We start from the raw sequence: 13,715 nt of genomic DNA, 5'->3' as shown, positions 1-13,715 counted from the left end.
AAAATATAACTGAGTATAGCTTGAAAGCCTTTCAGTGCTCTTTCTAGACTGGATTATCCTTTTTATTCCAAACAGCAAATAAGTTTAGACAATTGATTATTTTTCCATCTTTTTATATTTATACCTGTGTTCGAATTTATAAGGCTCAGGTAAAAAACTAACAGGTAAAAAAAGATTCGATGCTCTTTCTCATCGAGTACTCTAGCCGCGGCTGCGAACTCCTTACCTGTTTAACCATGTAATTTCTGAACGACTCGGAATATCCCTTTGCCCACATATTCTCCACTATATATAGATACAATTCATGCAAAAAAAATCGATTTCTACAACCCGACACACGGGATGACCCCCTTAATAAAATCGATTTAATGTCTGTCTGTCTGTCACGCTCGATTTACTAAGAAATGGCTGAAGCTATTGCCACAAAATTTGGTGAGAACCTGTAGTCTATTTGTCGCTTTACATGCAGCGAGGGAATAATTTTGTATCGAGTCAAAAGAGGTGGGTGAGATTGTTTGGCACAAAATATGTATCAAAAAAAAAAGACTCAATTAGTAATTTTCGAAAATTAATTGATATTGGGTGAAACACAGGTGAGTGAATACTCAAAATGTGTGCTCTGAAAAGGGAAACAGCTCTCGGAAACTATCGAACCGAAAAATCTGAAGATAGTCAGAATGGTGTATCTATATGAAATCTAGGCCTCAAAATACATCCCATGTCGATATCTGCTGAAATAAAGTTAATGGTAGCATATAATCGTATTTTAGAAATTTCCATAATTAGGTCCACCATTTTTACACGTCATTCGAAAGCTAACGTAACGAATGCAGGCTAAAGTACCCTTACAGTATTGCGTTTTGAAATTTGGCCGAGAAATCGATTTTGAAATTTCTTTATTCATTTACCATATTAAATTTAATGTAGTTTCTGAAAATGATGTCATATCTAAAATGTAAGTGAAAATTGTGATTTTATTGGACAGGTCAAAATTTTGACACTATTTATGAAAAACACCATAACTCTCTAACGGTAGAAATAGACTGGCCATTTAATTGATAAATTTTCCTTAAATTTCTACCATCGTGAACGGGACACCCTGTATAAGTATATATATTTGCTTTGAGCTTTTGCAATTTTTTGCTGAAATGGAAACGTTTAAAATAGACCGAAATTGTCCAATTCCTGTATTCTTAATTATGATTGTTACATTTTTCCAGTGTTGTAGTGATCGAGAGATGAATCCACCTTCGCAAAAATCAGCATTCCCACCGAATGAAAATGGGATTCACCACGATAAAATAATAATCCTGGATGCCGGTTCACAGTATGGGAAGGTGAATTTGTTATTATTCTATAATCCAAAAAGAATTTTTAAAAGTCTAATTACCTTTATAGGTTATTGACAGGAAGATTCGCGAATTACAGATTGAGTCACACATCCTTCCATTAAATACTCCTGCTATAAACTTGAAAGATTCTGGATATCGTGGAATAATAATATCTGGCGGCCCGAACTCCATATACGCAGATGATGCACCTTGTTATGATTCAGATATTTTCAAAATCGGTTTACCAATTTTAGGTAAGATATTTATAATAAAATATTTAAAGCTTATAGATACAGTACTGCACCTAGGATTGAAACTGGTCTCAAAGCGGTTTATGATTGGTTTCTAAAATGTGCACAGGCTACCCGACAACATTAAGGAGGATTCCTCTCCTGCTCGCTCTCCAATTTCAGTGAGAGTTCTAGCAATATAGGCTGAAAAGTCTGAATCTAATCGAAATGATATTTTGAGACTCTGGAGAGTATTCCTCTCCCACTTGCTGCATTGTGTCTTAGTACCACTTTGTAGCAAACATGAATTCGGTGTCGGTTTGTTACTGACGGCTACTGAAAGGTCCCGTCTCATGACCAGGGGATAAACTGCTAACAGCATTTTCACTATGAGAATTTTGCCGAGGTCGAGGAGCATTACAATTGCGCAGTGCTACGCAAGAGAGCGATTTTCAGTATAGAGGGTAAAGATATATTCTGTTCAGATATTGCTCCTTCATTCAACGCAATTTAAAGAAAGTTTATAAAATCGGATTTTAGTCCGTACGTGAGATATCACGCCTATTCTAATTACAACATTTTTCCAATTTTTCCAGAAATTTTAGTGGGATAACCACGAATATTTGCTATTGTTTTTTTTTTCTAACGTATAGTAGGAAGCAATGAAAATAAAACAAAAAAATTGGCGGTCTATAAAAAATTAGATATAATCGCAATTGTTCTCAGGTACTAGATTGACAGATTGACGATGAAGCCCTGGTAACAGATAGTCTTGACAAACAACGAATTCTAGACGATGTTTGCCAGATTGCAAAAAAAACGACAAATATAGTAATGATGATGATGATGAAAATGACGCTGCAATAAAATATCACATAGAGAAGAAATCAACCAATCTATTGTTAATTTGTAAATAGCAATATTTTTTGTCAAAAAACAAAAGACGGAAAGGAGCCCCTGAGACAAGAATAACAAACAAGCTTAGAAATTTTGTAGAATTTGAAGTACGTACAAGTGGTTTTAATTTTTAATTCTTTAAGTCGAAATGTCTATAACTCGAATAATTTTTCCTGGCAAACGAGAATGACAGAGGTATATGCATATTTGCAGCGCAAGCAATACCAGGTGTCTTAAAAGAAATTTTATATTTAGTGGATCGATTAAAAACAAAGTAAGCCGTATATAGAAAAAATGTTTATTAATTATTAAAATACACTTTTTGGGAATTTATTTCTTAAAAATAATATCGTCTAAATGTAGACCCTCGCGTTCTCGGCACCCATTTAATCGAACAGTAAAACTACTTATGACATCTCGGCTGGTGGACTCAGGGATGGCTGCCATTTCGTGACGGATATTTTCTTTCAAATGCACCAGTGAAGTTGATTTATTGGCGTAAACTTTAGATTTAAGATAACCCCATAGGAAAAAGTCCATAAGGGTTAAATCTGGACTGCGTGGAGGCCAATTTATGATATGGTCTATTTGCCCGAGAAAATTTCACGAACACGTGGCAGAGACATATTGGACGTGTGTGAAGTTGCTCCGTCCTGTTGGAACCATGTTCTTTGGTTATAACCAGGAAAGTTTTGCAGTTCAGGTACCAAGAAGTTGTCTAACATCTCCACATAACGCTCTGAATTCACTGTAACTGCACGCCCCCTTTCGTCTTCAAAAAAGTAAGGGCCGATAATTCCTCGCGCCGATATCGCAGCCCACACGGTCACTTTAGGCGAATGTAGGAGTTTCTGATGTTTGCGTTTCGGATTCGTTGCACTTCAGTAGCCGCAGTTCTGCTTATTTACGTGGCCATTAAGATGAAAGTGGGCTTCATCCGAAAACAAAATGTTGGTAAACGTTGAAATTGGCACAATCACCTGATTTACGAAATTAAGCCTCTGACTGGCATCTTGGGGCTTTAATTCTTGCACCAATTGAATTTTGTAGGGGTGCAGCTTTAGGTCTTTGTGCAAAGTGCAATGTAAGGATGATCTATGCACATTTAAAGCACTTGCGCGCTTCCGAATTGAAAGGTTCGGGTCGTCACGAACAGACTGATTAATATTCTCCACGTTTTCTACCGTTCTTGATGACCTAGGTCGCGCGGATTTTGATTTATCCAGCGTTGTACCAGTCTCTTCAAACTTTTTAATCCAATGTTGAATGAGAGGAATGCTTGGCGCATCATTTAAGTGGCGAAAACCTCGAAAACTGCAGAATTTTCTACGCGCTCCAGTTCCCGAATTGCCGTTTTTGTATAACTCTCGCACGCACAATGCCCGGTCTGCTCCCGAGAAACCCTCCATAGCGACTGAATTCCCAAGAGCCAGGCTACCGATTGACATAACCCCCGCGCCCCTCGGATACGATGCGTTTACGCAGTAAGCTAAATAAATATAAATTTTTTTTTCACATACCTTGTATAAAAATGCGTGCGAGTACGCACCGGTAGGGGCCATGGACAATATTTGTTTGTTTAGGATGAGCAAAATATTTATGACTTTAATATGTACATATGTGTGTATACTTTAGGATTTGGCAATATATGAAGAATTGTTTTAGATTTTTAGCCAAAAATTGGGTAAATGCATATTGAACATTCCTCACATAACAAAAACATGTCCTCACATTTCATGCCTGTAATATATATATATATATATATATATATATATATATACTTAAAAAAGCCCACGGACCCTCTTGCCGCCCAACCGGACCGAGGGGCGACCAACCTAAGGATGGGCTGAAGGCAACATCCAAAGGCCCGCATCACAGCGATGATGCGTTTTAACGCAAAGTGTGTGCGACCATGCGCAAATATACTACTACATCCCGATTGTCGCAAACACTTCAGCCAATGACGCGGTGGTTCTACACTACAGAGACATGGATTTTATATCGAAGACAGTGCGGATCAAGACTGAAACCCATTAGGTCAAATTGTTACCGGACAGAACTCTTTGGACTATAGCACAGGTTGCAAGGATAACCGCTTTTTGCATCTCCATGTATAGTCCAGCCCTATGATCGAGCGTTTTCAGCGCTTTATGTAAGTTCTGCGGGACTAATCCCGTCGCTGAAATTACTACTAGGACTACTACGATCTTTTGTAGTCTCCAAGTCTGCTTCGTATCGTCTGCCAAGGGGCCGTAGGTGCGGATTTTTTCGTGCTGTTTTTCAACAGTGTTCCGGTCCAACGGCACGGCTACATCGATTATAAAGCACGCTCGTTCTTCCTTCAGAAACAGAACTAGATCGGGTCTGTTATGATTAACACTGTGGTCGGTGGCAATAGTGTGATCCCACAGTAGTTTGACGCGATCATTTTCTAAGATTCTCTGCGGAGTATACTTATAGTAAGGATGGTAGGTTGCCACTAAGTTATACTTCAACGCAAGGTTTTGATGGAGAATCTTGCAGACGGAGTTATAACGATTGGTGTACTCGGTACCGCTCAACATCCTGCACGCAGATGTTATGTGCTGGATGGTCTCCTCTTCACAGTTGCATAACCTACAACTGGAGTTGGTGATTGAGGAGTCGTGAAGAATGTACCGTTTATAATTTTTTGTTGGGAGCGAAGCATCCTGAATTGAAGTTAGGAATGCTTCGGTCTCATAGAAAAGTACACCATTTGTCAACCATTTGTTGGAGGCTTCGATGTCAATGCCTGACAACAACAAATTTTTTATATGACCTCGGTGAATGGGTTTCTCTTTCCACATGTCGATCTTCTGTTGGACTGAAGTAACATTCGACATGGGATCCCATTCTCTGCTTCTCAAGTTCAAAGGAGATAATTTATTATCTGCCATGACGGTAGCCTGATGTATTTGGCTAGAGGATTGTTTCTCATAGAAAAACTCACGAAGAGAATGCACTTGGTTGTAGTGCAACGTTTTTAAATCAAGTACCCCGCTTCCTCCCTGATGACGTGGGATAGTGATCCTCAATTTTTCGGCAGCTCTATTGTGCATGTTGTTGTTTGCAAGAACTACCCTTACCCGTCTATTGACAGATTCTAAATCAGTATTACTCCACTGTATCACACCGAAAGTGTATAGAAGGACGGGAATTGCGAAGGTGTTGATTGCTATGATTTTATTTTTCCCGTACAGCTCAGTTTTAAGGACAAGATCCAGACACCGTTCAAATTCCCCCAGCAACTTAGATATATATATATATATATACCTGGCGTACCAGGTTTATCCTCACCTGAGTTGCAAACGCAGAGCTGCATGCGACCAGGCGCGTGTCATGGGTTGCGGATAATGACATGACCCACCGGGTCAGCTACGAATATCGCAAGTTAATCTTGTAAATAAGTAGCCGCGGACAAGCAGAACGTTTCCCTTTGTGTTCTTCCTCCCTTACCGATTCTTCCCGTTCAGGGGGAGTAAACCTCCTTAACAAATCCGTAATCCGGGGTGAAGGGATCGACGCGCCTATCGGATGAATTGCAGTGACGTTACACTGTATTTCAGCGGCTCCCCTCCAAATACCTTCCCTACCTTTGGAGGTAACCATGAGGCATTGCAACATTGGGGCTCTGTTGCAGGGTTGACTGCTTCCCCAATACTCGTGGGAACAAAATTGGGGAAAATAATTTAAATTCTCTTAATGGGACCCCAGGGACACGAAGACAGTACCCAACACGGTTAAGGGTCGTTCAACAACATCAGAGCGGTTCTTCGCCCTTGGATGTTTTGGCGGTTATGCCGTCAACCACCAGGGACGGGAGACCTAGGCGTCGTATGGTTTGGACGAACCAACTCAACGAATTTATCGTTCGCGCCTATTACCGTGTCACGGATTTGGAACGGAATCCATCAGGGTACAGACATCGACTACATGACGCGTTCATAACCCGATTTCCGGAGCTAAGTCATGTTCCGGAACAGAACGTCGTCAACCAGTACCGGGTGATAGTGGATAACAACCGAGTTGCCTTACCAACTAGGCAACAAATCGTCCAAGAGGTTTCACTTGAGCTCGGGCTGGAGTCATCAAATTACCGGACTAGTCAAAGGAGTAACACAAGTACTCCACCTGTAAGGCACTCCATGAATCCAGTAGTCAGGAGAAGCTTAGTAACTGGGGATGTCGACCCAATTTATAATGAGGCTTTGACCGCATTCCAGGTCGCATTCACAGAGTATGCTGAGATTCTCCCAGATGCTAAGCCAAAGATCCCAAAACTGAAGTTTACTTCGGCAACTACTAACATCATTGCTGCCATTGACAGAATTTTGGCTGATCGTTTGGCTAGCGAGACTACTGCTACAGAAGTTCACAGCCTGATCTACGTTGCAGCTGCCACGGTTATTCGTCTCCATAACCAACATCTTAGAGCGAATAACAGAGGTATGCGCAGAGGGACTTTACCGTTCTGGGTGTTTCGACTAAACAAAAGAGTCGAAAAGTTGAGAAAGGAGATTGGTCGTGTGACGCAAGCACTCCTTGGAAATCCATCACCAAGAGTGCACAGATGCGTTGCGAACATCATTGGAAACTACCATCTGTCCAATGATATGCCAATCGAAGAAATCCTCGAGGTGCTGAAGCAGAAACTTGTGGTATGCTCCAATCGCATCCGTAGGTATCAGAAAAGCTTTCAGCGAAGGACAGACAACACCTTGTTCTTCCAGAACCAACGAGGATTCTACAAAAATCTCATCAACTCAGGTAGGGAAAGTAACCTCAATCTGGATCAGGCAGAAGACTTCTGGAGAAGTGTTTGGAGCGAATCCAGCCGTTGCAATTTAGAAGCAGCGTGGCTCCCAGACCTTATGCGTTCATGCGAGGCCCTCCCCGAAATGACCATGCCTGACGTAACTGAAGTCGACGTTGAAGCAGCCCTTGACAAGGCAGGTAACTGGAAGGCGCCAGGAGTTGACAAGAATCACAAGTTCTGGCTGAAGCGGTTCAAGAGCACTCACAGGATATTGGCAAATCAATTTAATCAGATGATTGCCGATCCTGATTTAGTTCCACCATTTTTCACCAAGGGGATAACTTTCCTCATCCCCAAGGAACAGGGTGTCTCTTGCCCTTCAAAATGTCGACCAATTACTTGTCTTCCTACCATCTACAAGGTCTTCACTTCAGTTCTGCGCGCCAACATCTCAAAACATCTTGATGTTCATAAATTGATAGCTGAGGAGCAAAAAGGATGCGCAAAAGGCTCCCGAGGCTGCAAAGAACAGCTTATAATCGATACGGTAGCTGTAAAGCAGGCTGTCCACCAAAAACGAAACATCTCGACAGCCTACATCGATTATAAATCAGCCTTTGACTCCATATCACATTCGTGGCTACTACAAGTGTTACGCTTGTATAAAATCAACCCGAATGTCGTTCTTCTACTGAGAACAGTAATGAAGAATTGGAGCACGAAGCTATCGTGCATGTTCGCAAACATCAGGAGAGATACCAATCAGGCGTGGCATTTTCCAAGGCGACTCTCTAAGCCCACTGTGGTTTTGTTTGGCTTTGAATCCGCTATCCCATCTTTTGCATGAAAGCAAATACGGGTTCCAAGTCAAGCATGGCATATTGTCGAAATGTACATTAAGCCATTTAATGTACATTGACGACATCAAACTGTATGCCAAAGACGAGAACCAACTTCGCTCCTTGCTGGACATCATCATCCGGTTCAGCAGGGATATCGGCATGCAGTTGGGTTTGGAAAAATGTCGCATAAAAACAATTGTTCGGGGAAAACACACCGACAACGAAGGATACAGCCAAAACAACATCCGAATTGAGGGTATGGATTCGGACGACGTCTACAAATACCTCGGCATATTGCAAGCAACAACACCTGCTGTGGCAATAATTAAATCTAAGTTGCTGGGGGAATTTGAGCGGCGTCTGGATCTTGTCCTTAAAACTGAGCTGTACGGGAAAAATAAAATCATGGCAATCAACACCTTTGCCATTCCCGTCCTTCTATACACTTTCGGTGTGATACAGTGGAGTAATACTGATTTAGAATCTGTCAATAGACGGGTAAGGGTAGTTCTTGCAAACAACAACATGCACAATAGAGCTGCCGAAAAATTGAGGATCACTATCCCAGGTCATCAGGGAGGAAGGGGGGTACTTGATTTAAAAACGTTGCACTACAACCAAGTGCATTCTCTTCGTGAGTTTTTCTATGAGAAACAATCCTCTAGCCAAATACATCAGGCTACCGTCATGGCAGATAATAAATTATCTCCTTTGAACTTGAGAAGCAGAGAATGGGATCCCATGTCGAATGTTACTTCAGTCCAACAGAAGATCGACATCTGGAAAGAGAAACCCATTCACGGAGGTCATATCAAAAATTTGTTGTTGTCAGGCATTGACATCGAAGCCTCCAACAAATGGTGTACTTTTCTATGAGACCGAAGCATTCCTAACTTCAATTCAGGATGCTTCGCTCCCAACAAAAAATTATAAACGGTACATTCTTCACGACTCCTCAATCACCAACTCCAGTTGTAGGTTATGCAAATGTGAAGAGAAGACCATCCCGCACATAACATCTGCGTGCAGGATGTTGAGCAGTACCGAGGACACCAATCGTCATAACTCCGTCTGCAAGATTCTCCATCAAAACCTTGCGTTGAAGTATAACTTATTGGCAACCTACCATCCTTACTATAAGTATACTCCGCAGAGAATCTTAGAAAATGATCGCGTCAAACTACTGTGGGATCACACTATTGCCACCGACCACAGTGTTAATCATAACAGACCCGATCTAGTTCTGTTTCTGAAGGAAGAACGAGCGTGCTTTATAATCGATGTAGCCGTGCCGTTGGACCGGAACACTGTTGAAAAACAGCACGAAAAAATCCGCACCTACGGCCCCTTGGCAGACGATACGAAGCAGACTTGGAGACTACAAAAGATCGTAGTAGTCCTAGTAGTAATTTCAGCGACGGGATTAGTCCCGCAGAACTTACATAAAGCGCTGAAAACGCTCGATCATAGGGCTGGACTATACATGGAGATGCAAAAAGCGGTTATCCTTGCAACCTGTGCTATAGTCCAAAGAGTTCTGTCCGGTAACAATCTGACCTAATGGGTTTCAGTCTTGATCCGCACTGTCTTCGATATAAAATCCATGTCTCTGTAGTGTAGAACCACCGCGTCATTGGCTGAAGTGTTTGCGACAATCGGGATGTAGTAGTATATTTTCGCATGGTCGCACACATTTTGCGTTAAAACGCATCATCGCTGTGATGCGGGCCTTTGGATGTTGCCTTCAGCCCATCCTTAGGTTGGTCGCCCCTCGGTCCGGTTGGGCGGGAAGAGGGTCCGTGGGCTTTTTGAAATATATATATATGGCTTTGACTCGCCAAAAGGAGGAGGACTCAACGTAGAAGGGCTATATTAGACAAGAGCGCAATTTTCACAAATCGAAAGCTCCATTCTATGATGAAGGCATTGCCAATTAGCTGTAAATTGCGATTGTCAATGATTTTTCGTCAAAAAAAACACGTTTTTCTCAAAACAACATTTTTGAACGTTGTAAATTTTTCCAAAACTAATCATCCAATTCGGTTAAAATTTTAATTATATATTCTATACGTGTGTGGCTATCGCCCCTACCAACCGCAATATAAAATTTTAAAACTGCTGTATAAAAAATAGCTGATTTCAATTATCCGCCTTTTTGCATAAAAAATGTGAGGTAGGGACAATAACCAATTGTTTACTAAGAGGTCAGAATGTGTATACAAAAAGTGTAACAGGTTTCGTTTTTAAAGCTTATTCAACTGAAAAATTTAAAAAAACAATAATGGTATATCTATATAAAATGTAGACCTCAAAAGACATTCCATTACGACATCTGCTCAAATAAAGTTAATAATAACATATTACTGTATTTAAGAAATTCGCCAGAAAACCACCTTTGAGTTCATCCTAGAAGTTCAAAATTTGATAGCAGAATAAATGATAACGTGACACAATTTTAGAAATTTGGAGGAGGTCCAACTATTATTAACAAAGTTATGGAAGTTCAAAATTTTGTATTTCATGTTGTTTATTGCACTCGAAGACGTTTATGACGCCATCATCATATAAGGTGAACTTTTATTAGCGGCAGGCGCATGGGATATCTTAGTTTTCGATTACTTCAATTCGAATGGATATACATACATATGTAGTATATGTAGAGCTAGCGGTATTCAATTTAGCTACATATTCTCGTATGTGTATACTAGTCAGAAAAACTTTGCGTAGAAAATGAAACGTATGTTGTGAGCCTTCTTACTTTTAAGGGTGTTCATGAATAATCATTATTTCAACTGAAATTCCTAGAGCCAACTGTTGTCCTTTTTTTCAGGGCTCTTTTAATCATCTGGCAACACTACATTTTTATAAAAATATTTAAACTGGTGGCACAACCGCAGAAAATATTTGCGCACAAAAGTGAAAACGAAGACTTCTGGGGATTTTCCATGAGCAAAAGTCAGTCAAAAGTCAAAGATAGCGTTTCTTATTGAGGATTTTTAAGAAAATGTGAATACAATGCGAAATTTTTGCCGGATGGAAAAGGAAATAATGTTCAAGAAAAGGGGAAATTTTAGTTATGTTGCCAAAAAATGTCAAAATTTCCCGAGAAATTGGGATATTGGTGAAAAGAATTCATTGTTCTGTTTAGAGAGTGATTAAGAACTATAATTTGGTCGGTTTAACTGCACCCCGGTCACGATCTGATTTTCAAGTAAGAGTAAACTTTCTTTTTTGAGAGTCTGGAGAAAATGGGGTAGAGCGCTAAATAAAGCAGATCTCGTACCCACTGTCAAACAGGGTTGGGGTGGCGTTATGGTTTGGGGGTGTATAACAAGTAGGGGTGTTCAGTCAATAATGATAAAAGAATATATTTAGATATAGGAAATGGTTTCACGTTCAAGCAGGACAACGGCCTAAAACACTGCGGAGATTTTTAGATTTTGTGCCATTTTCTGTTAAGTTTAAGGGGGGATGCATGTTAATGGAGGGTGCAATTTTTTTTCACAGAATGTGGAAATGATGGATATCAAATGAAAGGGCTCAATTAGTACTTTTCGAAACTGGTCCCATATTTAATATCGGAAAAAACGTAGGGGAAGTCAGGGCTCCAAATATGACCCCCAAAAAGTGTTAACAGGTTTCGTTCTCAGAACCTGTCTAACCGAAAATTCTGAGAAAAATGACTAGACGTTAGACGAAATCTAGGCCTCAAAATACATCCCGTTCTGATATCTGCACAAATAAAGTTAATGATAGTATATTAGCATATTTTAGAAATTGCACTATTATTAACAAAGTTATAGAAGATGAAACTTTTAACCTTTTGTGTGAATTTCGCGCATTCTAAAACGTGTATGACGTCATCATAACATTTCAAGTCGTCAATATCACAACAACACCCCGGGAAACATTTCGTTTTAGTTTTTTAATCATTTATATATCAATATCAATTATTCCAAACAGCCACATGTCTGTATTTATATGCATGTGTAAATCAAGTTTTGGAGTGTGCCCAATTCAGATATATATGTTTGTACATTGAACAAGCGTATACGTACTTTATATGTACATATGTATACTTGTATGTACGAATTAAATTGAAAATACGTGTACGATCAATTTATATACATGCATATAGAAAAGAAAACGTGGATCCGCTCATCATTTTTAACAAGATAAAGCTTCTATTCGTAAATTTTGGACTACAATTACATGGTTTCAAGAATATGGTGTTATTCCCTTGGACTGGCCAGCCTCTTCTTCTCTCAAACGCGGCCGCGGTTCGCTATTTTCTTGCTAAGAACACAGATTTTCGATGTATACATAAGGACTGGCAAGATCATAGTCTTGTACAGTAAGAGCTTTGACCCTATTGTGAGACGTTTTGAACGAAACAGTTTTTGCAAGCTGAAATAGGCTTTCTTGGATGTCAACAACCATGCGCGGTCATCGGTTGTGATTTTCGACCCTAGATAGGAGAAATTTCTTGCAACGCTGTTACATCAACCTTATATTGGGACAGGGTATCGGCTAGTTGTTTGGCAGCTCCATCGCTGTACAGAGGGCGCACGTTTCCTTTCTCGAATCGGAGTTTTTGCGCTTTTGCATTTTCTTGTAAGCGATCACTAGCGAGTTTTCGAATTGGGGAGTATGTCTAAATCTTCAAGTAAGGGACCTAGGTCTAGTGTCTGCACATCCAATCCTGTATGTATTTTTAGCAAAGAAAGTAGCCCAGTAGACTTGTTAACTGTTGTGTTAAGTGTTAATTGGCATCAAATATTTTGTCTAATCCGTTATTTCGGCTATATTTGTTCGTAATAAGTTTACTACTGTGTCGGCGTTTTGGCTCTACTTATGCCTGGAGCAATGACGTGATGATTAATACCAAATGCCTTGGTGGTATCTTTACCAAGTCGGCAAACCGGAAGCTGGGCGCTTCAGGTATGAAAGGTTTTGTTTGCTTCTTGTGTGAGTATATTTGAGTGTAGAACTATCCCATTTGTACGTAGCCCGTTAAGAATATGCATTTAGCATGTCAGATTTAGTACTTCGGGTTGTAAATTTACACGGTAAAGGCATCTTTGAGCTACTGTAACTTTGTTACTAATAGTATGATTTTGATCAAACTTGGAGATAATATGCTTCATATTATATTCTATACTACTACCAACTTTTATATGATAACTCTGAAATAAAGTTAAGGGGGGTTTTACCGAATTTTCCCAAAAATATGGTAATATACTATTATTAATTTATCGATATGGAGAGTATTTTGAAGCCTCGGCACCATATAGAGCCAGCTTCTTGATTTTTTTCAAATTTTTCGGTTGGGTAGTTTCTGAGAATGGGTCCGTTAAAGAAATCATCACTTTCCACTCTTCCCACTCCCCGCCTTTCTAAAAAAATCTCAAAACTAAGACCGGTTTCGAAAAGTACTAATCGATACCTTTCATTTTATAGCCCACATGACTATATTTCGATGAAAAAAAATTTTACACTCCCCTTTTACATGTATGGGGACCCCCCCCCCTAAATCTCAACGTAGAAGGACATCACTCAGTGCATGTCTCCGGGTCCACAGTTCCCACCTTCTCACCAAATTTCGTGTCAATCGGTATAGCCGTTTCTGAGAAAAGTG

General features: G+C 40.1%; 1 protein-coding gene across 3 annotated transcripts in view; it reads left to right on the top strand.

Moving 5' to 3' along the window:
- LOC119649421 (GMP synthase [glutamine-hydrolyzing]) overlaps window positions 1-13,715 on the top strand; it is a 103,677-nt gene that overhangs the window by 30,508 nt on the left and 59,454 nt on the right. For all 3 annotated transcript variants that reach the window (XM_038051565.1, XM_038051574.1, XM_038051581.1), the window contains exons 2-3: window positions 1,221-1,337; window positions 1,399-1,585. In XM_038051565.1, coding sequence (XP_037907493.1) covers window positions 1,239-1,337; window positions 1,399-1,585 — 286 coding nt within the window. In that variant the 5' untranslated portion in view covers window positions 1,221-1,238. The remainder of the gene's footprint in view (window positions 1-1,220; window positions 1,338-1,398; window positions 1,586-13,715) is intronic.

This window comes from Hermetia illucens, chromosome 1 (genome assembly GCF_905115235.1).
Source record: "Hermetia illucens chromosome 1, iHerIll2.2.curated.20191125, whole genome shotgun sequence".
NCBI classification, from domain to species: domain Eukaryota; kingdom Metazoa; phylum Arthropoda; class Insecta; order Diptera; family Stratiomyidae; genus Hermetia; species Hermetia illucens.
This window is presented reverse-complemented; position numbering and strand designations above follow the sequence as displayed.